At 51.2% G+C, this 23627-nt stretch overlaps 1 protein-coding gene across 1 annotated transcript; it reads left to right on the plus strand.

The window, feature by feature from the left end:
* The first annotated feature begins 87 nt into the window (after window positions 1-87).
* On the plus strand, window positions 88-23131 carry LOC119103109 (lysophospholipid acyltransferase 1). The gene is made up of 11 exons (XM_037226561.1): window positions 88-117; window positions 4645-4790; window positions 5313-5390; window positions 8502-8587; window positions 14878-14995; window positions 16148-16283; window positions 16570-16702; window positions 17092-17294; window positions 18582-18779; window positions 19779-19930; window positions 20243-23131. Exons 1-11 carry the CDS (start codon window positions 88-90, stop codon window positions 20622-20624), a joined length of 1662 nt encoding a protein of 553 aa, XP_037082456.1. The 3' UTR covers window positions 20625-23131.
* The last annotated feature ends 496 nt before the right edge of the window (window positions 23132-23627 follow it).

A 23627-nucleotide genomic window follows, 5' to 3' on the forward strand; every position in this document is an offset into this window, starting at 1 on the left:
ACTGAGTCCGAACAGAATTCAAATCAAGGCTGGGCTCGCTTACCTCGAGCCCTAGGGCGAGAGGACGGTGGCGCGTATACAGGGGCGATGCACGGCGAGGATGACGTGACGGAGCCGGTTTGGCCATTGTGCCGTGGAACGGTGACCTTGAAGTGCGCGACGATGCCGCATCTGCATCATCGGGCATGGTGTAGTTAAGGCCACGCGTTCCTGCTGATCTATGCAGCTTGTAATAAGCATTTGGGCACTGGTGTGCTCATGACCGACATGGTCTTGCGGGATGCTGTAAAAGCGGACATCGTGTCTTTTTAAGAAGCTTGGTTTTCGAGTGATTGGCGCGATGTTCGGGAATCGTCTCCAAAGAAAGATTCCTCGCCGGATCAGCACATAAGTGGTGCATGTCAAACCCGAATTATGTGCATTTTAAGAGTGGTTTCCCCGTCCCCTCCCCCCACACCCGGGGTATATATCCTACGCACACACAATCTAGATGGAAGACGGGTACAGGGCATGCGGTAGTCTCCCACGGTGTTGTCCCACTTTACCTCCTCCTTAACCTGTACTTATAGCACGCTGCTGGGCTGCATGGTTGTAATGCAAACCATGCGAAAATTGTGCCATGACAGGAATAGAAGAGCACCATTTATTTTTCATCCACCGGAACAGGAAAGGTATGTTATAATGAAGAGGGACTGTCACCGGAGTGGATCATGGGCTGAGTGCACCTTAATTCCACCACTTGTTGACCCACGCTCAAAGTTTCCCCTGTTTTCATTCCATGTTATAACCTGAGGTATTTTAGCGGGGGGCACAGGTGAATGACTGCAGTCCACCGGTGCTCTGCCTGCCGTCGTGCCTTTTAGCGTATTTCGGGGGTAGGTCCCGTCTCCTGCGCTTATCTGATGCGGGCTGGCAGTTCCCCGAGAGCGGGGGATAGTCAGCCTGAAAGCCTGAAACCATACCGTGTGAGCACATCCATTCTCGCTGTATGCTTTCGCATGTGGTAGTGTAAGGTCACAGAAGGCTCAGATTCCAACAGCGCCGAGCACATTTGTACGTCTTACATCAATGGTAGCATCAATGCACATTGGGAAGAGTTTCGAGTTTCCATGGATTTCGAATGCGTTGATTGCTTTGTTTTCTGCAAGGCGATGCTGTGCGCCATTTGTGTCGTTTGTCCGATTGCTGTAGCTATCGATGCTGGTGGGAATTTTGTATCCGCCCGTAATATACTAAACATACGCCGTCTTTTATAGTGGCATCGCCCAGTATGTGCGCTTCAAGAAGCCACGGCTAACAGGCTATTTATACTGATATGTTTACCGCGGCTGAAAGCGCTCGGGCGCAGTGGCATGATGCAACATTTGCTGACGTCAGCATGAGTTTGGTGATCTCCTGAGTCAGAGCTGAATGGAGTGGCGCTTCCAATTAGCGCAACGACCAAGGCGCGGATGGCTCGGCGACGTTTGAGTGTAGGCCATATGCAGATGAGGGAGGGGAAAGGGGGGGGGAGACTAAGGCACAACTGACCTGGAGCGAGCGGAAGAGTTTTCGGGCTACCACTGCTCAGATTCAGAAAATCGAACTTTTTATGACAACGTTGTTAGGCGCACCGCGTAAGTAAACGGACCAGAAGCAGCGCGGTCCCACCAACCGTCGTGATCAGTGCCGTACAAATGCACCTGTTTTCACAGGTTTGTACAATCTGAAAACTACCAGCAAGCGATTTCCGGTGCGTCTGTTAACAAGATAACGAGACGTAGAATATACACAAGGAATCAGCTATGGCGGTATAATTTTAAGTGACATCCCGGCCACGTCGGATCGCTCGTTCATGGCGACTACAGGCCCACCTTGCTGACAAACGGACGCTCGTAACGCTGCAGAGGTACCGCGGAATGAATACCAGTAACTTGTTATCATGGCTGACTTCTTACTCCTCTGATAGATTGACAAACGATATGCAGTATTATTTTGGTGTCAAACCTGGTCATATCTGGTTGAATGGGACGTTTGTCAGGCGCAGTAATGCTGCATTGCGTTCCTGAAAAACCTGTTGGACACACTGTGTATGTGTGAACAGGGCTTGTATGCATTGAGGGCCTCCTGTTGCTGTGACCAAAACTAAATGCGAACCCCCAGGTAAGCTGCATCTTTTAGCGTTAGTTGACCTCTTGAACCATGGAGTACATTTATCGCTTGTGTGTCTTCAGGCATATTTAACTAACTGTGCTGGTGAGAATGTTGCACACCAGGTCTAGCGGCCTCCACCCTATGAAGAATTCTGCGCTACCGGTTTGTGTTTGAGGAAATATGTGCCTCCGATACTGCCCCTACAGAGTGATTAGGCGCACATTGACTCGTTATGCCCCACTGGTGGTAACGGTCGCCGTGGTTAAGTATAGCAGTTGGCATGTTTCAAGCGTTGCCTAGCGCATTGTTCACCATTGGTCTGCATAGACGTGTTGATGTGTGATATGTGCCATATTGAGCGGATTGTAATTACCAAATGCCCTAAACGTCCGCTTGGTGACCTTTTTCCAGGTCGTCTCAGGTCGCAACAACTCAGCAGTAGAATATCACCAAGGCGCTTCGCTCCTCAACTTCCACGGCTATGAGATTGTTAAGAGAAAAAATGAGAATTTTACGCGTCTGAGATTGCTGAGAGTAAAGACAGAGAAGAGGGGACAGATTTTGCTCGTTTCTTCACGGTGTGGCATTTTAACGTTGGGTCTCCAGAACGCGTGTTAAATGTTGAAGAGAATGTGTGACCATTTCCAGCCTAATAGCTTGCGCTTCGTTGTTTAAAAAGAGCGCAAGTCACTGTTCCGTTTATGAAACAAACGCGCAGGCAAGGCCGCCGGATGTCCGATGCGTGTTCCTCAGAGGTTGTTACCTTTGGTGACAACTCTTCTACCCGGCGCGCGCGCTTAGCCCGGCCTGGTCCGTAGTATCCAATCTTGATTTCTGCTCGCCCTGACGTAGCTGCCAATGAGGTCAGCGGCAGCAGTCTGTACCCCCGCGGTCGATCATTCATGATTTGGGCACCAAGAATGAATGATATGCGAAAGCCATCATACGTCCTTCGAAAGAATATTAGTGGGCGTTACTTTTGATCGCGTTCGCCTTCATTAATCAGCGGATGGAGATCGCTGAACTTTCGCCGCTAATTTACAGATGGCATTGGCTCACTGTTCACTGAAAATGGGCTTGTCTACTCCAGCTGACGAAATCGATGATTTTTCGGTGGTGTCTGTTTTCCTTAATTGTAACCAAATTATCCATGCAAAACTCCGGTTGTAAGAGTGCATATTGGTCGCAGTTGATTTATTTACTCTGAGGTGAAAATTTGTTGGGTGTGGAGCTTGTAACTTCGAGAATCTACCGTTGGTACTGACGGTGTCAACGATGCTATTCTCTTGTTATTTCAGTGTGGCCATGGAACCCATAAGGTGACAGCAATCCCGGGAGTGTCGAATTCCGGAGCCTTGTCGAGTCAGTCGGCCTGCCTTTCGACCAGGTTAGTGAGTGCATCCTGGGCATGCATTCGTGGGAACGATTCGGAATCTGCGATGCTCTTCTCCACCTGTCCAGTGTCACATATCCGCAGTCATGCACTGTAGTGGTGGCATGCTCACTCGTACATGCTCGCGCTCGTGGTTACATTTTGCGTAATAACACGCATACTGTTGAATGTTTATCAACTACTTGATTGTGCACGGGCACCGTTAGTTAAACTCAAGCTGCCTGGCCTGACCTCGTCTGGCCCGACACCACTGGTGTCCCGCTCCTGAGCTATGGCTCCTTTACATCACATCGTTATGTTACCTCTGCCCATTTCCCACCTCTGACCTGTCCCCACCCGTTTCCCATCTGTTGCCTGACCTCACCCATGTCCTGTTACCTGATCCCGCCCGTGACCCCCTCTGACGTGGCCCCATCCTTGCCCCATCTGTGAACTGATCCCACCCGAGACCCCTTCTGACCTGGCCCTACCTGTGTCCCATGACCACAGCTCGACTTCATGTGTGCCATCTCTGATCTTATCGAGTACTACCACCTCTCTTTCCTTACGTTACCTCAACAGAACCCATTTCCAGTTATTGATCCAACTCGCCTTAACTGCGTTGTTGCATCAGCATTTAATCCATCTGCATCCGTAGTTCCAATCCGTGCTGACCCCAGTCGTCCTGACCTGTCGAGTCCTGTTCCGGCATGTCCTGACCCTCGTTGAGCCGTCACACTCTCCGACAAATGTGGTGACCCCAGCTGAGCCGCCACGCTCTATGGCAGGTGCGGTGACCCTAGCTGAGCTGCTACGCTCTTCGGCAGGTGCGGTGACCCTAGCTGAGTCACCATGCTCTCCGGCAGGTGCGGTGACCCCAGATGAGCCGCCACGCTCTACGGCAGGTGCGGTGACACGAGCTGAGCCGCCACACTCTCCGGCAGGTGCGGTCACCCTAGCTGAGCCACCACGCTCTCTGGCAGGTTCGGTGACCCTAGCTGAGCCGTCGCACTCTCCGGCGGGTGCTGTGACCCTAGCCGAGCTGCCACACTCTCCGGCAGGTGCGGTGACACGAGCTGAGCCGCCACACTCTCCGGCAGGTGCGGTGACCTTAGCTGAGCGGCCACACTCTCCGGTAGGTGCGGTTTCTGCTGTGTCAGTTGGTGGGCCTGGCGTCTGCCCTGCTGTTCCGGCGGTATCTGCGGCCGGCGGTGGCTGGTGCCGCGGCCCGCCATCTCGCGCTCACTGCGCTCGGCGTCCTCCTGCTGCACGTCTGCTATGGCGAGTACGGACACAGCGGGCCGCCGCTCGTGCGCCCGGCTCGGCCGGGCCGGGTCACGGCCAAGGATGGACAGGGTTAGGTCAAGGCTGGTTGTACCAGTTCAGGGGGAATTATGAGTCAGAACAAGGCCTAGTCAGGGACGGGGCGAGGTCGCGTGAGGTCACGGCAAGGGCTCGGATGGGATCGAGTCTGGTCTGGTCAGGGGGTTGAAGAGAGGGGCTGAAGAGATAGGGTAGCGGCCAGCCCCCAGTGCTGCAATGGAGTGGTGCTCGGCAGGTATATGATGGTGTCTCGTGCGGTGAAAATATAGCGCCGTGCGAGATAAGCGTTCTGTGCAGCTGCACAGTAGCACTGCACTGCACTGCACTGCACAAGCTGCACTGGAACGAATCACTCACTGGCCGGCGCTCACGCGCACTAGATGCCTGGTGACGTAATTTGTTCCGTTGCGGGGAACGCGTTACCAGTGCCGAGGGCGAATACGTTTCTGCCATTCCTGACGATCTCACTTGTCCCACGACGCAGGCAAGCGAGACACTTGCTGGCGCAGGCGGCGCTCACGTTCGCCGCCATCCGACTGGCGCCGGCGCACTCCGTACACATGTGAGTTACCCGGTCAACATGGGTCTGGAACGTCGGACCTTGGGACACCGCGGCCGCAGCCGGTTCAGACGAGGACAAGCTGGCGTCACATCGTGGAGAGGTCCACCGGGACGCGGGGTCGGTCGAGTAAGCCGAGCTGTGCCTGGTCAGCCGATATGGTACAGATCCAAATAGCTCCGAACGGCTGGGTGAGTCAGCGCTGTGGGTCGTGAGAACAAGCTCATATTATTGTTTGTCGATGTATTTCATGCTCTGGAAATAGATCACACGCCACCTTGAGAGGATGACGTTGAAGCCAGGATTCTTGCCAAGCATAGCTTGCTGCAGAGGCTAATCTGGCACCGCGGCTCAGCACAATGACTGAGGTGAAACGGATTTTGTCTTCCCGTCTACTAACCACTTATGGTACAGGAAAGATGGTTTTGGTGGCACGGTTTGCGCGACGGCAGGTCCATAGCATTATGATCGTCTCCGTTGGCTAGTTTCTAGATGAACTCTGACTTGTATGCATCGGCACCACCCCCGCAGCCACGCCAGTACTGCGCACAGCCCTGGGTCGTCACTGTCGAACTGCTCGCCAATGTGTCGCAACTTGTTATCACCTCGGCGTTTGGGTTCATGGACCATTCTATGGAACGGAAATGTGTCAGGCTTCCCCAAGCGCAGCGTTTGCAAACTTCGCACAGAACTGGATGTCGTGTTCCCTCGTGCTCACTATTTTTTTTTCTTTTGGTTCTATTCGAAGGTTCTCAACACACGTACTTTTCGCCGTAATACGAGCTCGACTTAAGTCGCTCTGAATACGTTGTTGCTCCGTATTGTGCTTCACTTAGTCAATATTCCGAACTGTGATGCTGCTTGGACAGGCAAGTTAACGTGTTTTACTGGCCTTGGCTGTCTTTCTAAACTGACGTAATTTGTCGTATTTTCTTAAGGAATTGGACACATCTGGAACATCGTGCAACTTGTTAGACGAGGCGAACATGTTTAATTCCCAGCAGTGCCGTTTTAGGCCGCAACGGTGTAGCGCATCGGAAATAATGTGACTTGCATTGTTTCGTCCAGCTGACCTTGTCGCAAGGCCAGGACTGTGGTAACGCCGCAAGGCACTTACCACTGCAAGCGTTGTGTTTTCCACGTGCGGTGCTGATAGGCGTGGAATGCTCTATACTATGTTAGAAGCTGGTGTCAAAAACTCATACCAGCCTCTTGACGCGCCTCTGATCCAGTTTAAGTGCCATTTTCCGCAGTCTGCCGACAACAAATGGTTTTGATAACGTACGTTCGTAAAGTATATCATAATTTGAAGAACTGAACATTTTTAATGCACTTATGATTACATCAGGTTTATTGGTGTATATTGATCTACCTAACAACCATCTCAAAGAGACAATGGCAAGGCATACCATCCTGAACGACAGAGAGAGAGAGAGAGCGAGAGAGAGAGAGAGAGAGAGAGAGAGAGAGAGAGAGAGAGAGAGAGAGAGAGAGAGAGAGAGAGAGAGAGAGAGAGAGAGAGAGAGAGAGAGAGAGAGAGAGAGAGAGAGAGAGAGAGAGAGAGAGAGAGAGAGAGAGAGAGAGAGAGAGGAGAGAGAGAGAGAGAGAGAGAGAGAGAGAGAGAGAGAGAGAGAGAGAGAGAGAGAGAGAGAGAGAGAGAGAGAGAGAGAGAGAGAGAGAGAGAGAGAGAGAGAGAGGAGAGAGAGAGAGAGAGAGAGAGAGAGAGAGAGAGAGAGAGGATCTATAAAATTTTGGGCTGCTTGCCTACCATGGCATTTGCATGTGTGGTATTTTCAATTTGCCAGTACGTTTTTTTAAAACATAATGGCTTACACTGAACGTGTGAGTTCTTTGGCTGATGATGCGGCCGATGTTCTGTTAAACGCGCCGCGAGTGTATTGATATGAGTCACTTTGTAGAGAGGAAGTTATATATATATATATATATATATATTTATATATATATATAATAAAATGTGTGCTTTTTAAAATGGAATATGTATTTCCGAGACGACAGGTCAATTGATAAATGCCAAACGTTGGCGGGTTACGTTTTAGTCTGAATGATGAACAGACAACCGTAATAAGACAACTAGATGAAGTGCAAAAAAAAGCTTAAGAACGGCACCTACGCCAAGTTCGTTGACAACACTCGTGTAGAATATATATATATATATATATATATATATATATATATATATATATATATATCTATATCTACTATCTATATCTATATCTATATAGAGGTATACTCTGCGAATTAATTGACAAGGTAGTACGCAATTGCTGAAACTTATGAAGGTAGTTTAAGGAACAGTAAGTTAACCAGGGGTCACACGCGCACCTTACGCGACTTAAAGGCACAGCAAAAACCTCTAAATTGTTGACAAAAATCAAATTCAAATCAAGCCACCTTTACCACACCAAAATTCCCGGGTCTTACGGATTAGCTCTGCAGTTGAGGCGAATCTGTAGTGGGCAAAATGACTATATTACAGTGATCAGGCACAGACGAGACCTGAAAGCTAGGCTTCAGAAACGGGGTGTCAGAGAGTATCCCGGCATAGTTATTGGCAATAGCTTCAGCAGGGCCCATCTACCGAGCGACCATCTTCAACAAACATTGGCATGTACCCCGTCTTGCACAGCACATCTGACTTCAAGCCAGATTTCGTACTTACCAGGTGGAGATGACGCCATTTGTCACGCATTTATATCCGATAAATGCGAGCCGATTCGTCTCTATTTACCACAACATACTGGCTGAATTTACTGTAAGTTATGTCAGGTGACAATTGCCATAAAATGTGTATGTGTTGAGACTATTTTCATTTCCAGAGTTCTAAGAGAAGCGTAAAAATAACGGGCCACCCAGCACCCGTAGCGGTTTGACGCAGGCGTGGCCCGCACGAGCCGCGTGAGCGCCTGGTCACGCGGCAGGAGCACCAGCGCAGTACAGGCTGGTCAAAGAATAGGGAGTGTTTCTCCGCATTGCAACTGAAATTAGCCTATCATCGAATTGAACAAGTTGGCCACAGCCTGGTCACCTTACATGCATTCCTCAGACGCTGTCGCCTGACCGGGGGATTGACGGCCGCTGACTGTATGCTCGCAGCGTGTGCCTCCTCGTGGCCATGGCGTACCTGAGTCTGATCCACATTCAGCAGCTGGTCACGCCTCGACGAGATGTCCACATATCAGGTGAGCGCGCCGTTGATGTCAAGATGAGTCATTAGACTCATTAGGCCCATGGTCTCAAACTCATACTGACGTCTTGTGAATCGTTTCTTTATTGGCGTAATGTTCCCACGTGCGCTCATGTATCGAGCTGTTTCATTGGGGCTCTATCACGCACCTATCAGCTGAGGCCATGTGGCATCGCTTACCTGTCAACCTGACAGGACCGGCCGGCACCGTGGGGAATCGAACCCCTGAACTCTGATCTTCCTGGAGTGCGGCTTAACTAAGATGCTATCACCAACCCACACCCCAGGTGAACTGTGTACCGATTGTTGTGTACGTTGTTTGTTCTTAAAGCTCGCCGCTTCAAATCGCGTGTTGTTGATACGAAGCGGCCCTTGCAGGCGTTAGCCCAGAATCTGTGTGAACACTTATTTTATGGTTGACTTAAGCCTGTGCGTCCGGGTCTCGTGACCTGAGTTACACGGAACTGGGTACGGTCGCGGACGCACCAGTACCAGACTAACAGATACGTCAGTGTTACGTGACCTGAGTTGTACGGAACTGAGTATAGTTGCGTACACAACAGTAGTAGACTATGAGATGGTCCGATACCAACCACTTGCACCAAGCATTTACGCTGTAATAGCTGAGAGGTTACGCAATCAATGTTGTAAAACTTTGTAAGAGCCGAGAATCACGGTGATTATTAACGCGAACGACGCTTCTAGACATAAACGCAACCTGTGTAGCAATGAATTCCAGAAGTAAATTCTGCACAGTGTCCTAGAATTGCCGACTTTGGGTGTAAAGCAACACCCTATGAGGAGGAATTTTTCACTCCTTTTCCCCATATTTTATGTGAATTTTTCACTCCTGCCTGACATTGTCTAATCGCACATGCCAAACTCCGATTTCCCTTTCTGAGGTTTTCAGATGTCATCCAAAACCGAGCTCTCTTGAAACCACCAAGCATAGACGAGGCTCTGCAGAACCTGGACACCAATGGCTATGTCCTGCCTCACCTACGTCTGAATCATGTCTATGTATGCACAGAGCAAGGGCTCCAGGTACCTCCAAGCCCAAGAACCCCAGCAAACCCAGCCGCTTGCACGCATTAAGTTTGGTTTGTTTACGAAATGCATCACAATCTGCAACTGTGTGCCAAATGCAAGGTTTTCACGCATCCCCTATTTTTTTGGTCTCACCACCACGCCACGAAAGCAGAGCCTGGTGCGAACACCAGCAAGGCCTGCTAGATAATTTTACTTCACGTAGTTCTTTTTTCCCTAGGAAACTTGACCACTAATTTGCATCACTCCCGAAATGCATGAGTGAAAAGTTTAAGAAATGTCTTCTAATTTAAACTTACAAGGTGAATATCACCATTTGAGCACTTACCTTAACAGATGTTAAGTCAAATCAACTGATTACAAAATTTTGCGAGAAAAGTATCAGTCTTTGTATTTATTTAGCTACTTTTGTTTTTCCTGGTATCATACGAGTGTCATACCACTCTATTCTTCCTTCATTTTCGATTGTCTTTAAAGGTACCATCTGCCGCTTAAAGTGTTGACAAGTTTCTCTGCAAGATGCTCCAACTGCAAACTTGCACGTATTTCATACATAAGTTGGATTAATTGAACAGCCGCCCAAGCATGTTTGATATACACCCAAGCGTGAACAATTCACAGGGAATGAACGAGACAATTTGAAGCACGGAACTCGTTTTTACCGCTATTTTTGCCCTCTTAAACCCTCGGTTAACCGTTTTCTTGGTTCATGGCGGTGCTCAATAATGATAAATCCAAGCCTTTCGAGTGTCGGACTCACCAGGCTACCTGGCAATGCTATTAAGGCAAGGCAAAGCTGCCATATATAGCCTTGGGACAGGCCTGACGCAGCTAATACAGAAGTGTTCGATAGCGAAATTCTGCCCTCTGGAGATGTTTATCGTGCACACCTCTTACTTGCTTCGCATTTTAATCTCGAAGTTGGTGGGCATGATTGAAATTTATATTTGGGGTGAGTTGGATGACTGTCTGACAGCAGACCATGCAAAATGTGCTGAATTTTTGTTTTGGGGGGAGCAGGAAGAAGCCAGTAAGTCTCCTGTGGACCAAGTAATTGCTTACCTTACCTGCTTTCAACACATGATTGGTAACCAGAGTTAGCCATTTTCTGTTTTAATGCATCAAGTTTTGCCTTCATGTTGTTCAAAGTGATTTAAAGTGTTTTGATTTGTGTGTTGTCAACTTTGTCTGATGTGAACAAGCATACACAAATGACCTGAATACAAATGTTAGTTGAGACCAGCCAAAAACTAGCTTTAAATGTCATGTTTTTATCACAAGTGCTGCTGTCAACAGACAGGTGAATTGAGATGATGTTCATCATATGGGCTCCTATAAGTTAGGTTAAATTGGTCAAGTGCATGGCAAGTAGCAAAAGGAATTGTGCAAGAATCAGCAACTCACAACTGCTGCTGTGATACAAACAGGTTATACAGGATGAGATGATGTAAGGCCTCTTTAGGTTAGGCATGGGCAACTTTCATGGAAATAAGCATTGGTATTTTGTGAGAAACAGTGACAAGATGTTCGTTTTCCCTGACCCCATCTTAACAGAAGCCAGAAGTATGTCTATTGTGTTTGGCTTGGTGATGGGCTGATGTGTAGGAGTCCGAGGTTTTTTTTGTTTGAGTGTTTTATGCTTGCTGCATTTTCTGTTGTTATTTTGCTATTGAATTCCTTTGCTTTGTTTTGTTTTAAAAGTGCTGCGGAAGGAAATTGAAAAGTGCAGCGTCAAACTGTTGGTGTTAATAATTGTCATGCTCATGATACTGTCAAGAAATTACTATGTTTTAACACGCGTCCGGTTGGCCGACTAGATACCCTTCGCTCGGGTGGGGGAGGGGTCAATTTGACCCCCGTCTGAGATTTCGGGAACTGAGAAAGCTAGATGCACCAAATTTACAGGGTGTCTTGACCTTTGCATGAACTCACTTAGGTTAACGTTTCAGTTTCCTAGATCATGATCTTCAGGTCGAATAGGGTCAAAGAAGGTCAAATCCCAGGTTGGTCTCCAAAGCGCCCCAGAACCTAGGCAACTGTCTCTAAGCAAAAGGTCACAAGCCCATTTGAGGTCATTGACCTTGTTTGACCCTTTGAAGATCATAGTGACCAAAATAATGCACGACTGCTCTGCGTTTTGCATTTGACTAGGCGACAAAGATTGCGCTAGGCAGCATGTTCCTAAAACAAGACGTTCGACCCGGGTCATCTTAGGTCAATGACCTGTTCTGACCTCTAAGAAGTCAATCAATTATGTATAATGCGGTTCCTGCTGTCAATAAATTCGAAATAAGCACCAGAAACTATTCCATACAGCAAGCCTTAGAGTAATAAATCAGGTTGGTTTTGACCTTGGTCTGACCATCATACCTGACCTTAGGTCAACGTAATTTGCTCATTCAATATTTGTGGTGCCTAAGAAAGCATTTCAGAGATGTCTGTCTTCGTCAAACAATCCGTTGTTTTATCAGATTGAACGATTTCCTAGAGATTGCCTTCGCTGAAACCATGGGCTGACTTTGAACTGTCATAGGTCAGCGACCTTAGAAGGTACATCTAAAAATTTGAACGTCAAACGATTTGCTATGCAACTTTCTACAGCTATGCAAAATTTGGCGCAACTACGCCAGACCGTTCAGAAACCATTCGGGAAAAGCTCTTGGGGGGGGTCAATTTGCCCCCCCCCCAACCCCCACGCCAAAGCGCGTGCTAATATATTCTGTTTCACTTTAATGGCCTAAGATGTTAAATACGAAATAGTTTTGTCAGGTTCCTGATATTACGTCCATGCCAACTTGAAATAGATGTCTTTGTTTGCTGAAACATCAGCCACGAGCTCATAAACTCCATCTTTTGTGAATTGATTTTTCACTCCCGTACGGTCTTTTTGCGATGGAATTTTTTACTCTCACCCTAGTTCAAAAGCGATTCTAGCTCCCTGGTTTTGCATGCCCGTAGACAACGCAGTTATTGGCGTGCACTCATCACCGATGTATTTTCCGTATTTTCCCTGCTTTTTAATGCAGCACTCCCAGCGGCGTGCCAGGCGTTTCATAGTCTCGGCGAGGCTCTGAATGGAATAGGTTTGCCGTGCTGAAGTATAGCTTATCACATTGCGGACCGCGATGGGATCCGGCGCCGACGACGGGAGCCGCCGCTGACGATGGGAGCCAGCGCCGACGATGGGAGCCGGCGCCGACGACGGGAGCCGCCGCTGACGATGGGAGCCAGCGCCGACGATGGGGGGCGTCGCTCGCCATGGGAGGCGGCGCCGACGATGGGAGCCACCGATGACGATGGGAGCCAGTGCCGACGATGGGAGCCGGCGCCGACGATGGGGGGCGTCGCTCGCCATGGGAGGCGGCGCCGACGATGGGAGCCGCCGCTGACGATGGGAGCCAGCGCCGACGATGGGAGCCGGCGCCGACGATGGGGGGGGGGGGGGCGTCGCTCGCCATGGGAGGCGGCGCCGACGATGGGAGCCGCCGCTGACGATGGGAGCCAGTGCCGACGATGGAAGCCGGCGCCGACGATGGGGGGGGGGGGGGGGGGCGTCGCTCGCCATGGGAGGCGGCGCCGGCGATTGGAGCCGGCGCCGACGATGGGGATTTTCATTTGAAGGAACAACCGGAAGTCACGTGGGCTGAGAGCCGGGCAGCACGGAGGTTGCTTTAGTAGTTCGATACTGTCATCAGCGAGAGTGCCAGTCATGACATCGGCGCGGTGGTAGGGGGAGGGGGGCAGGGACGTTGGTGGTTAAGAATGAAACGGCCCCTTGTTGTTTCTGGCGGTGCTTGTCGTTAGCCGGAGGGAGATGTTTGCTCAGGATTGTTTCGTGCAGCTCGCTTGTGATGCTGCTATCCTTAAAAACTGTGAAGGCTAGCACTTCCCCCTGGTCCCGAAATAACGCATGCATCAACTTTTCGGAGGACGTCGGCTCGCGGTTTTTGAGGAGGTGGGGACTGCGTTTTCACTGCGTCGACTGTCTTTGGTCTGTGCGTTTTCACTGCATATGACTCTTGATCCCCGGGCTTAACAGCGGAAACCAGCTTTCGTTTGGTGTGACAATTCATTGAACAAACCGATCTATCTCTTCTTGGTACACTGCAGTCCCTGTTGTACTAACTTGGCCTCTCGTTGTGCTCACGCGGCAGCTGTGTCATCACCCAGTTAGAGGCAACTTTGACATCTTTAAATGATCAGGAATGATACGGCGGACAGTTTGACAGGCCATTCCGAGGCACTGCGCCATCGGGTCGATCGTCACACGGCGATATTCCGTTATCCTGCCCTCCACTCGAGCCACGAAGGCAGGCTCCGTCTGCGCTGTGGCTCTCCCGGGGCGTGGGAAGTCCCGCACGCTCTCCCTACGCTCCTCGGATTCCTGGGCCCACCTGCGCACCCTTGACGCGGAAAAGATGTCATAGCTGATGCCATAGTTGATTCTGATTATCATATGAAAATCAGGTAACACAGCTGTTGGTGCGAAATGACCGAGACCGTCGAGGCGCCCCTAAACCCAAACATGACCGCCACAAACTAACCGCCACATGACCGCCACAAACTTGGTACAGCTCTTTGTGAATCACACATGCCCTCTCCTGCACGGTCAGGAATCCGATAACAGAACTCTGCTGCTCCCTGATGGCACCTGCGGCTTGCAAACCATTGTCGAAACCAAAAGAAAGTTCCAAGCAATGTGCAAAATAGACCTTCGAAATCGCACTGTATCTCAAAACCAGACAAGGTATCGCGCTGCAACCTCTGTGTGCAAAAGATGGGTTGAATTTTAGCTTGAAAAATAGAAGTCTGTGCTCCACCACGTAGTTCCTTTCACGACAGCTAAACGGAGCCTATTTTTGGAAATGCACTTTCGTTGAGACTTTTAAAAGTCAATGATAATCATAACTGAATAACTTGAATTGAATTAATGAAATAAGACTTCAATGGATTAACCAATCATTACAACAGTTGTCCACATTAACTATATAACCGGGAGGATCTACCTGTTTTTTTTAGGTGAGGAATTTGCCACTTAGATATGATTTTGTCACACGCATATTCAGCGCTGTACCTTCTTACTAGCACCCTGTCGATATTCTTGATGAGCCCGGCCAGAGTTCAGCCGACGCCCGTGGAAACGGGCAATGCCTGGCATCGCCTTGGACTGGATGTGGCGATCGGTAGGACCGGATGGTGATCTGCCGGCCTGTTACCCCTAACCCGTCCCTCCCCCAGGTCCGGTCATGGTCAGCACCATGAAAGTCACGCTGTTGGCTTTCAACATTCACGACGGCAGTCCCTTCTGTAAACTGGATCTGGAGGCCAAGCCGGAGCTGCGGCGGCTGGCCATCCGGTGAGATCCCGCTGCTGGTGATGCTGATCAGGCGCGTGGCACGCCGGAGGACCAGTCATCACATTAGATGTGTGCCTCGTGCTTGAACTCTGTGTACTGTGATTCTCCTTGACTACACATGAGCCTGCTGCAATACGTGCTGTGTCGATATGTGCTGTATGCGGAGCGGAGCGTTCTTTGGCTGTACTAAATCCCCCTGTCTAGCACGTGATCATGGTCGTCATGTTAACGGGCTCTCAGTGACACGATACACGATCCTCTGCTTTTATCTGGCCCCGTGTTTTGCACGTTCGTTATTGTGGCTCCGTAATTCGCGACGTGAAAAAGCCCCCAATGTGGCAGGACCCATGAAACGAGAAGAGCTTATGAAGAACGTAACTACAAAAGTTCATGCGTGAAAAGCGGCATGAGGACCCACGAAGGCGTGGTTGGTGTTCAAAGTACCTGTAGGACTAAATCCATTTTTGGATCAGAGCGCATCATTGGCCTCAAGGAGGCGTGAAGAGGTTCGAAGGGCACCAAAACGCCAGCAGTCCTCAAAAAACATCAGAGAAACCAAAATTCAAAAACCAGCTCCTGTGTGCTCAAAGACTACCAGGGGCTTTGGCGCCGTAGCGGACAGCGCGGTCGGCGGTGTAGAAGTTAAAGTCGTACTAAATAGCGGGAGTAACAGTTGTTACTGTGTTAGCATGCAGTCTGTTGACATGTCTGCATACTACATGCTTACAACGCATTCATCTGTGTTCCCTTTTCGGAACGGGGTTTCTCCAATTGGGACCTCGGGATTCAAGGAGTTGCACGTCGTGGTATAAGTACGAAATCCACATCGAACTGGTGGGCTCATTGGTAAGCCACGCGTCTTTGTGACCTCGGCTGGCCCTGAGGTAAAAAAGATGAGCCGGGGATAGCACGTGGAGTGTTTGCGCTTAGCCCGCCCCGTTCACTGTAGTTTTCTTCGATGTTGTTTATTTCACCACCGATGTAACTCCATCATTTGCGTCGTAGTCTCACACGCATATCAGATAAGGAGGAAATCGTAGCATAGTTGGCGTTTAGCATCAAGCACGCGAGTTTACGAGATATCTGCGAGCCTCTGCGTTTGCCAGAGCCTTCGAATAATGCTTTGTTCACCCTTGACCCTGTTCTTTTTAGGAGACTGCCATCGCTGGTGGAATTTCTGGGCTTCTTTTTCAATTTCCCGACCCTCTTTGCGGGACCGATGCTTGATTTTCGAACATATCTAGACTTCATAGAGCAAGGCCCCTGCTCAGTGCAGATCCCAGCGCAGGTGAGAGTCGGGCAGCAGCCGACAAATGTGCATTGGTAGCTGTTGTTATTGAGTCGTGCCAATCCAGCCGTATACTGCACATCAGAATGTGAATAAGTCGGGCTACATGTAACGAGCCAATCACGAGGCTTCGTCACATTGTTACTTGGTACTGAGTTTTTGTCGGTAGCCTGGCTGTTGTAAACGCTTGCAAATGAAGTCAAGGCAACAGCCACCCTTCCCAAGCTGAGTCACAATCTGCCTGACGCATGTGTGACCTGCCTGCGCTCGGGGGATTCTGCTGCAGTCCACTGGCGGCGCTCCGAGGCTAATGACCCCTGACCCCGTGCCTGCGGTCACGAGAAAGATGGCGGCCGCGGTCTTCTTCGCACTGTGCATAGCGATTCTGGTGCCCCGGTTTCCCCTCTCGTTCATTGGAGGTGAGTGAGGGTGTGTTGCTGAGTCAACTACGCCTGGCAGGAAATATGATGGCAGCTAAATAGTTACACTTCCGGAGATCTCCACCAGGGGGGCTCTGTTGGCATTTCTGTAATACGCAGCATGATGTTCTTTATTTATTCCAGACGGAGTTATCACTAGAAGTTTTGTGCTTGCTTGTAGCGTGTAGGCACTGAGAGGTAGACGGAGAATTTGCCAACCTTTGCATAGCTGGTGCGAGATTTCACCATTGCTGTAAACCGCAGTGGGATGACCAGTGATGGGGAGTGTTTCCAGCTGCGCCTGAGACTATGTCATGCGGCGCGCTCCCCCAGCCCGGCCGGACCGGGCTGCACCTGCACATTCAGACGGGTGCACGTGCTGCCGCCAGCCGAGGAGTACCAGCGCTGGTGGTGGCCGCTGCGCTGGGGGTATGTGTTGCTGGTCTGCGCGCTGGTCCGCTCCAAATACTACACTGTCTGGCTGATGGCGGACGCCAACTGTAACGCCTCCGGCCTTGGTTTCAATGGCCTGACGCTGGAAGGTCGCCAACGCTGGAACGCCGTCTCCAACGTCTTCGTCAGCAAGGTGGAGGTACGCTGCGCCCGGGGGAGGGACTGCCATTTTGATTCTGAACTGCGCAGCCCGGGAAGAGTAAGACGTATGGACGGAATGAGTGGGATTAACCTAGATGGCGCCTGTTAAAGGGAGTGTGCCATCCCCGAGGCATATTTTAAAAACATACTGTGGTGAAATCTCAAGGCCAGTTATGTCCAATAATAGCACCGTATGGTACCACTGAAGTAATAGCAGGGCATAACAAGCAGATTGATTTAGATTATTTTCGAGTGTAAATGTCGCAGTCAATGTTTTGTCACAGCACTGCACTTCTTTGTTTTTCTTTACAGCCCCGGAGTGTGGCCCTGGGTCAACCGCTACGGTTGAGAGATGCTACTTTTGAGCTCTTTTAACCCGCATACTGCGTGTCTGCGGAGTTAAAAGTATGATCTCTGCTGGCATGGGTGACGTCGGTACAAATGAATGTTAGTGCTTGACGCAATGGGCGGCGTAACTCGTTTGTCCCGAAACGCGTTTGCAAATGTAAGTTTGAACCAGCACGTTACTATAGGCCATGTGATGCGTCTGTTTCCCAGAGCCAAAGTGTGTTTCGAAAAGCACCGCTGTACTCAACATCATAGGGGAAAATCAAAGCCATCTTATGACGTCACATTGAGATCGCGTGTAGCGGCCTCAATTTTGGATTTAGTTTCATACAACTCAGCTCCTCCAAACTTCTGTAGCATTTATTGAAGAAACACTTCAGTCAATTAGTACATTGACAACAGTACATAAGACATGCTTCGGAAAAAGCAAAGCAAATGAAAACGTTTGCTTTCATATTGGTGTGGAGGGAGTCCTATGGCATTTCTCCTATCCGAGCGGCTGCTTTAAATAGAGATCATGAACTCATTCAGAAATATTTTTAGAAAACTGGCATCAGCGATCAAAGTGGACGCGTCTGGTTCAACCAGGAGTGAAAAGTACAAAAAGGTTGAATGCTCTTTTGATGGGGATGCCGCGGAACAGTCCGCAGGAATGGCCAATATTATTGTCTTCTCACACATAATTTCCAGGCTGTCATGACAGGTGTGATGGTATGACAGCTCTGGGGTACAGACCTGTCCAGATCGTAACAGCGGCCGCCATTGTATTTTTTACGCAAAAATAACTACATAGACAAACTCCAAAGGAACAAGCCCTTGGCCATCGGCATCATCCGCCGTGTTGACCCACGCCGCGCAGCTCTGTCTTGGGCGTGACCGCGTGACGCCGCCACCGGTGCGCACAGCCCAGCGTGATCTCATGTCATCCTGCCCGCAGTGGGGCGTCAACTTCCGCGAGGTGCTGGAGGGATGGAACGTGCACACGCACCGGTGGCTGCGGCTGGTGGTGTACGAGCGGACGCGCCGCCACCGCACGGCGCTGGTGTACGCTCTGAGCGCCGTCTGGCACGGCTTCCACCCCGTCTACTACCTGACGTTCGCCACGGGCGCCCTCTGCACGCAGGCGGGCCGCACGGTCAGTTGACAGCACCGGGCGGCGCCGGGCGTGGACAATGCCAGGACGGGCCGGGGCCAGGTCTGGGCTCAGGTGGTCGTGCTGATAGATGCCTGGCTGGGTTTGCGAGTGTGGCCAATTTGACAGCGGTGTGACGCAGGAAGCGGCGGCTTGCGGTGCTGTGACAAGACGCGTTTGTAAGGGTTAAGTCGCCCTACGCTGCTGCGGCAGGTTAGTTGTTAGCTGCCGGTGGTGCTGTGGCGCTGCGGGTGAGGTCAAGGCCGTGCCCCCAGCAGTAACGCTCTGGATCACTGGGCTCCGGGCGGTTGTGCCGGCGCAGTGCTGTTGTAGAGTGTAGTGCCTCCGTATGAACCTATAGTGCCCTCGATTAGACCTTTACATGTTTGGCATTCTGCAGTGAAGCTGCAGTCACAGGAACACGGTGCTCTGCTGACTTCCTCGAATCATGTACCAGAGCAGTCTTGAAGGGCTGGTTATACTTACATATACTTACTTAGTATATATGTAAGTATAGCCTCACTATAGCCGTAGTACTTAGAATATATGGTATATATAAGTATATATACGTACTCAGTGATATATAAAGGGGAGGTCCCCTTTCTCATTGCGCGAGGGATGTAGTGACATGGCAATGCCACGGAGGACGCGTCCCCGTCATTTCCGCCCCTGGCGAAAAGTAGCCCTTTGGCGAGGGGTCTGGCCCCAGTGCGTGTGATGCTCCGGGGCTGACCTTTTTCAGGATGACTGGCGGAGCACGCTGGGGTCCAGTCGCCTATTCCTGCACAAAATCCTGAGGACCAATGTCAAAGTTGAGAAACGTTGGAGGGAGGCTGAAGCCCACCAGCTATATGGCAAGCGCCGCGCTCGGTGCGGGTGCGGGAGTGTACAATGTGTACAGTTTTAAGGAGCGTTCGAGGCGTTAATGAGTGTGTTGCACATGGGTGTGCTGCCCGATTCAGTGGGACCGGGAGAATGAGTGCGTGTCGTCATGCTCCCCAGGCCCACCGCTGCCTGTGGCCCCGGGTACAGCACGTGCCCTGGCTGTGCCCTTGGTACGAGCTGGCTGGTCGTCTAGCCACCCACCTCTGCGTCGTCTACATCGAGCTGCCGTTCGCCCTGCTGGATCTGCGCATGGCCCTGGTCGTCTACCGGTGAGAAGAGCGCCGGACCGCTGGTTCGCCGTTACCAGGACTGGGGTGTGGCGGTGCTGCTGGGCCAGGTGTCGGCACGGTGACTCTTGTGATGCTTCTGCAGGTTTCAGAGTGCGTTGAGTGTCGTCAAGTACAGGGCGTGTTGTCTTTGTTCTTTGACGGCGCCTCTTCATGGTACACAGTCTCTCGGAGATTTCATGAGCAAGTTTTGGAAAGCTTTTTCCGTGGACGACATCAGAAATACAAGCTGGTATGTAAGGAAAAAGAAGCGTGACGTTTTCCTCGGTAACGGCATATCTCTGCCGTCCACAGGAGTTTTTACTTCGTTGTTCACATCGCCTGCGTAGTCATGATTCTGCTGGTGCCGAAGCTGTTCCCCCCTCTTCGGAAGCCAGTGCCAGTCGATCTGACATCAGATGCCGCTGCTCACTGTGAAACCGCCACCGGATGGCCAACCAATGGTGGCAACGCTGTCGACCCCCAAGCTAATGGCAGCGCGAGCCTGCGTTTGCGTGTGAATGGTGAGGTGTCCACGAACATATTCGCCAATCAAAGCCTTTCGGCTGACGTCGCAGCCAGTCACTACTTCAGTACAGACGCTTCGTCCAATCGCTGTTCGGGGAGGGACTTCACCAGAGGAGAGCGTGAGCTCGGCGGGCGGGAGCCGGCTGGCGGGATCACGCGGCGGCTCTAAACACTCCGCCAGAACTCGGTGCGTCCCTCCGCTGGGTTTGGCACGTCCCTCCGCTGGTCTCGGCACGTCCCTCCGCTGGGGTTGGCACGTCATTCCGCTGGGTTCAGCTCGTCCCTCCGCTGGATTTGACACACCCTCAGCTGAGTTTCGTGGGTCCCGCTCTTGGGCCCCGAGGATACGCGTTGCCGGGTCCCAAACGGGTCTCTCAGTTGGGTCTCGTGGAAGCCTTAGGTTGCATTCCGAGGTTGGGTGGGCGGTTAGTCTTGGGGCGTCATTCTGGTGGGTTTCGAAGAGGTCTCTGCTCTGAGTCTGGGAGGACCTCTGCTCTGAGTCTGGGAGGTCCATGCTCTGAGTCTGGGAGGACCTCTGATCTGAGTCTGGGAGGTCCGTGCTCTGAGTCTGGGAGGACCTATGCTCTGAGTCTGGGAGGACCTCTGCTCTGAGTCTGGGAGGACCTCTGCTCTGAGTCTGGGAGGACCTCTGCTCTGAGTCTGGGAGGACCTCTGCTCTGAGTCTGGGAGGACCTCTGCTCTGAGTCTGGGAGGACCTATGCCACGCCTCGGGAGACCTGAGCTGGTTTTGTAGGAGTTGCTTTGCTGGGCCTCTGGGGTTCTTCTGCCTGGTCTCCGGGGTGCTGCTTTGCCCGGTCGCGTGAAGACCGTAACTGATGCCACAGAATCCTCTGTTCAGTCCGGTTAGACTGGGTATGATCTGTCGGTAAGCCACGTACGCGAGAGCTGAGCTTGCGGTCATGTAACAACGCGTCATGTGACGAGGCACCGAAGCGCTGGTCTCAAAGCGTAACGCATCGGTACAAAACCATGACGACCTTGATAGAGGCGGCGCGCATGGTGTGTGATGATGGTAGATGCTAGATGCCCATTAAGTTCGGGAAATACTGTTGATCTGTCGACGTCGGTGCCAGCGTTGAAGGACCGTCAGCTTTACACTGGAGGATCCTGACGTGCTCGCGAGCGAGCTGGACGCCGCTGGTGATTGGTCGATTGAAGTTTCGTGAGTCTTGGCTGGTTTTAAAGGGCCAGGGTCCGTCCTGTAGTCTGGGTGCAAGAAGCGAGCAGTTGGCTGTGTGTGGTGGAGCCCTCAGTGTACCCAGCGGTATGCCCTTGATCAGTAAACCTGTTGGAAGCAATTTGCCGATTCCTGTGTAATAATGTGTTGTTGTTCAGAACCCATGCATGGCACCAGCTTTAGTATGGAACTGATCTGCCTGTTAATGAGATAGCAGTGTCTACAGCTTTGCTGCGTTATTCAGAGTTGGCGTAGATTGTCTGCGCTGACGCGCTTAATCGATCACTTTTTCACAAAAGATGCCCACCGGCATGCTTTAAGTTGTTACGCATACGCGTTGTGTTTGTGCTCTGCCATCATGTGATTTGCCAAGTTTGAGCCTGCAGGATCTTCGCCGTTTTCGAACGCTGTGATGGAATGGGCTACCTGTGTTGCATGAATTACACTGTCTGATAAGGTGTTGTGTGTTGTTGCATTTTTTCACTTACTGGATCGTTCCTCTTCACATGTGTATGCAAGTGTGTTGCTTGAGGGGCAAAGCCAAGACACCGGATTCAGCTGGACATATATTTGGACATATTCCGGATGTGCGCCATAGGCAGACTAGTATATCACCTACGACGAGACAATATTTACCGCTGATAAAGTCCCGTTAAACAGTCTTGTAGACTAGCTTGCATCAAAGCTTTGTGCCATTGCTCTATAAAATGTCGGCGCAAAACATGCTGTCGTGTCCCATGTCTTGCTGTTTAGTTCCGTTTGTTGTAAAAATGCACGATGCCATGACACAAGAATCAGTACGGATAAGGACAAACAGATTCGTAGAAACCACAGATAAAGGCCGTGTGGACAGCTGCGTCTGCTCGTTGTCGTCGCTGCGTCACGTCCCTATAAAATGTCGGCGCTGAGCATGCTCCTATGCTCCGTTTCCTGCCGTTTAGTTGGTATTGTCAAAGTACGTGAAATGTCAGCACAAAAATGAGATGTACATTGGTGTTATTTTTGTACACATGTGGAAATGCATAGCTCTGCCGTGTCTGTGTGAGGTGACGATATACAGCCGAGCTGTTTTGAAAACAGATGTTTGTAGCTTCAAGAACCACGATCCAATCAGTGCCGCATGAGTCGGGTGGTTGGCAATTGTTTCCTGGGGGCAGAACGGAACCGTGAGAAAAATGTTTAGATGCTGCGGAGACCCGAACCATTGCTCCCGCCGACTGCGCTATGTTCCCTTCTGCTTGAGAAGGTCCAGCTGAAATGCAGACGTTGAAGGGGTGGGCCCCCAACTGCCACGCACCATCACAGTACGCGCTCCTGGCGCTTGTGGCTGCGTGTTGAAGATAGCGTTCGGAAGGTAGCTAATGGCTCTGAAGGGAAACCGTTTTTAAACCTGACTGAAACACAATGCTGTAGCACACAGCCATCCTGGTCGACGGCACCGTACCTGCCGGCCATCACGTGCCTGGTATGTAGGTGCTTGTTTGAATGTCCCTTGAAGCAGGCCTGCGCTCGGCAACGCAACGAATTCATATTAGCTGCGCGGTGTGCCTGGTCCGTGGACGGGGTGGTGGGGAGCGGCGCGGTGTGCCTGGTCCGTGGACGGGGTGGTGGGGAGCGGCGCGGTGTGCCTGGTCCGTGGACGGGGTGGGGGGGGGGGGGGGGGGCGCCGCGGTGTGCCTAGTCCGTGGACGGGGTGGGAAGCGCCGCGGTGTGCCTGGTCCGTGGACGGGGTGGGGAGCGCCGCGAGGAGAATCACAACAACCCAATGGATGTGGCCATCCACAGGAAGCAATAAGGCAATAGGTGCACCTGAGGAGTCTATGAAGCCTGGATCTCGGGTGGCCTGCCACGACCCATCGCTTTTGTTCTTTTTTGCTTGTAGATTGGCAAAGGGTTTATTGCAAAATCGGGATAACGCAGAATCAGCGCGCGTAAAATCTGCCTGGGGTCGGAACGTCGCGCGCAAATATCGAG

Source organism: Pollicipes pollicipes, unplaced genomic scaffold (genome assembly GCF_011947565.3).
Source record: "Pollicipes pollicipes isolate AB1234 unplaced genomic scaffold, Ppol_2.1 Scaffold_5724;HRSCAF=6776_pilon_pilon_pilon, whole genome shotgun sequence".
Taxonomy (NCBI): Eukaryota; Metazoa; Arthropoda; class Thecostraca; order Pollicipedomorpha; family Pollicipedidae; genus Pollicipes; species Pollicipes pollicipes.

Bases quoted from the DNA above. Each gene is read 5' to 3' on its own strand.
- LOC119103109 (XM_037226561.1), top strand. From the start codon at position 88: ATGCACGGCGAGGATGACGTGACGGAGCCG. The intron at 118-4,644 runs GTTTGGCCATTG...ACTCTCCGGTAG, and splicing joins AGGATGACGTGACGGAGCCG to GTGCGGTTTCTGCTGTGTCA. The intron at 18,780-19,778 runs GTCAGTTGACAG...CATGCTCCCCAG, and splicing joins GCACGCAGGCGGGCCGCACG to GCCCACCGCTGCCTGTGGCC.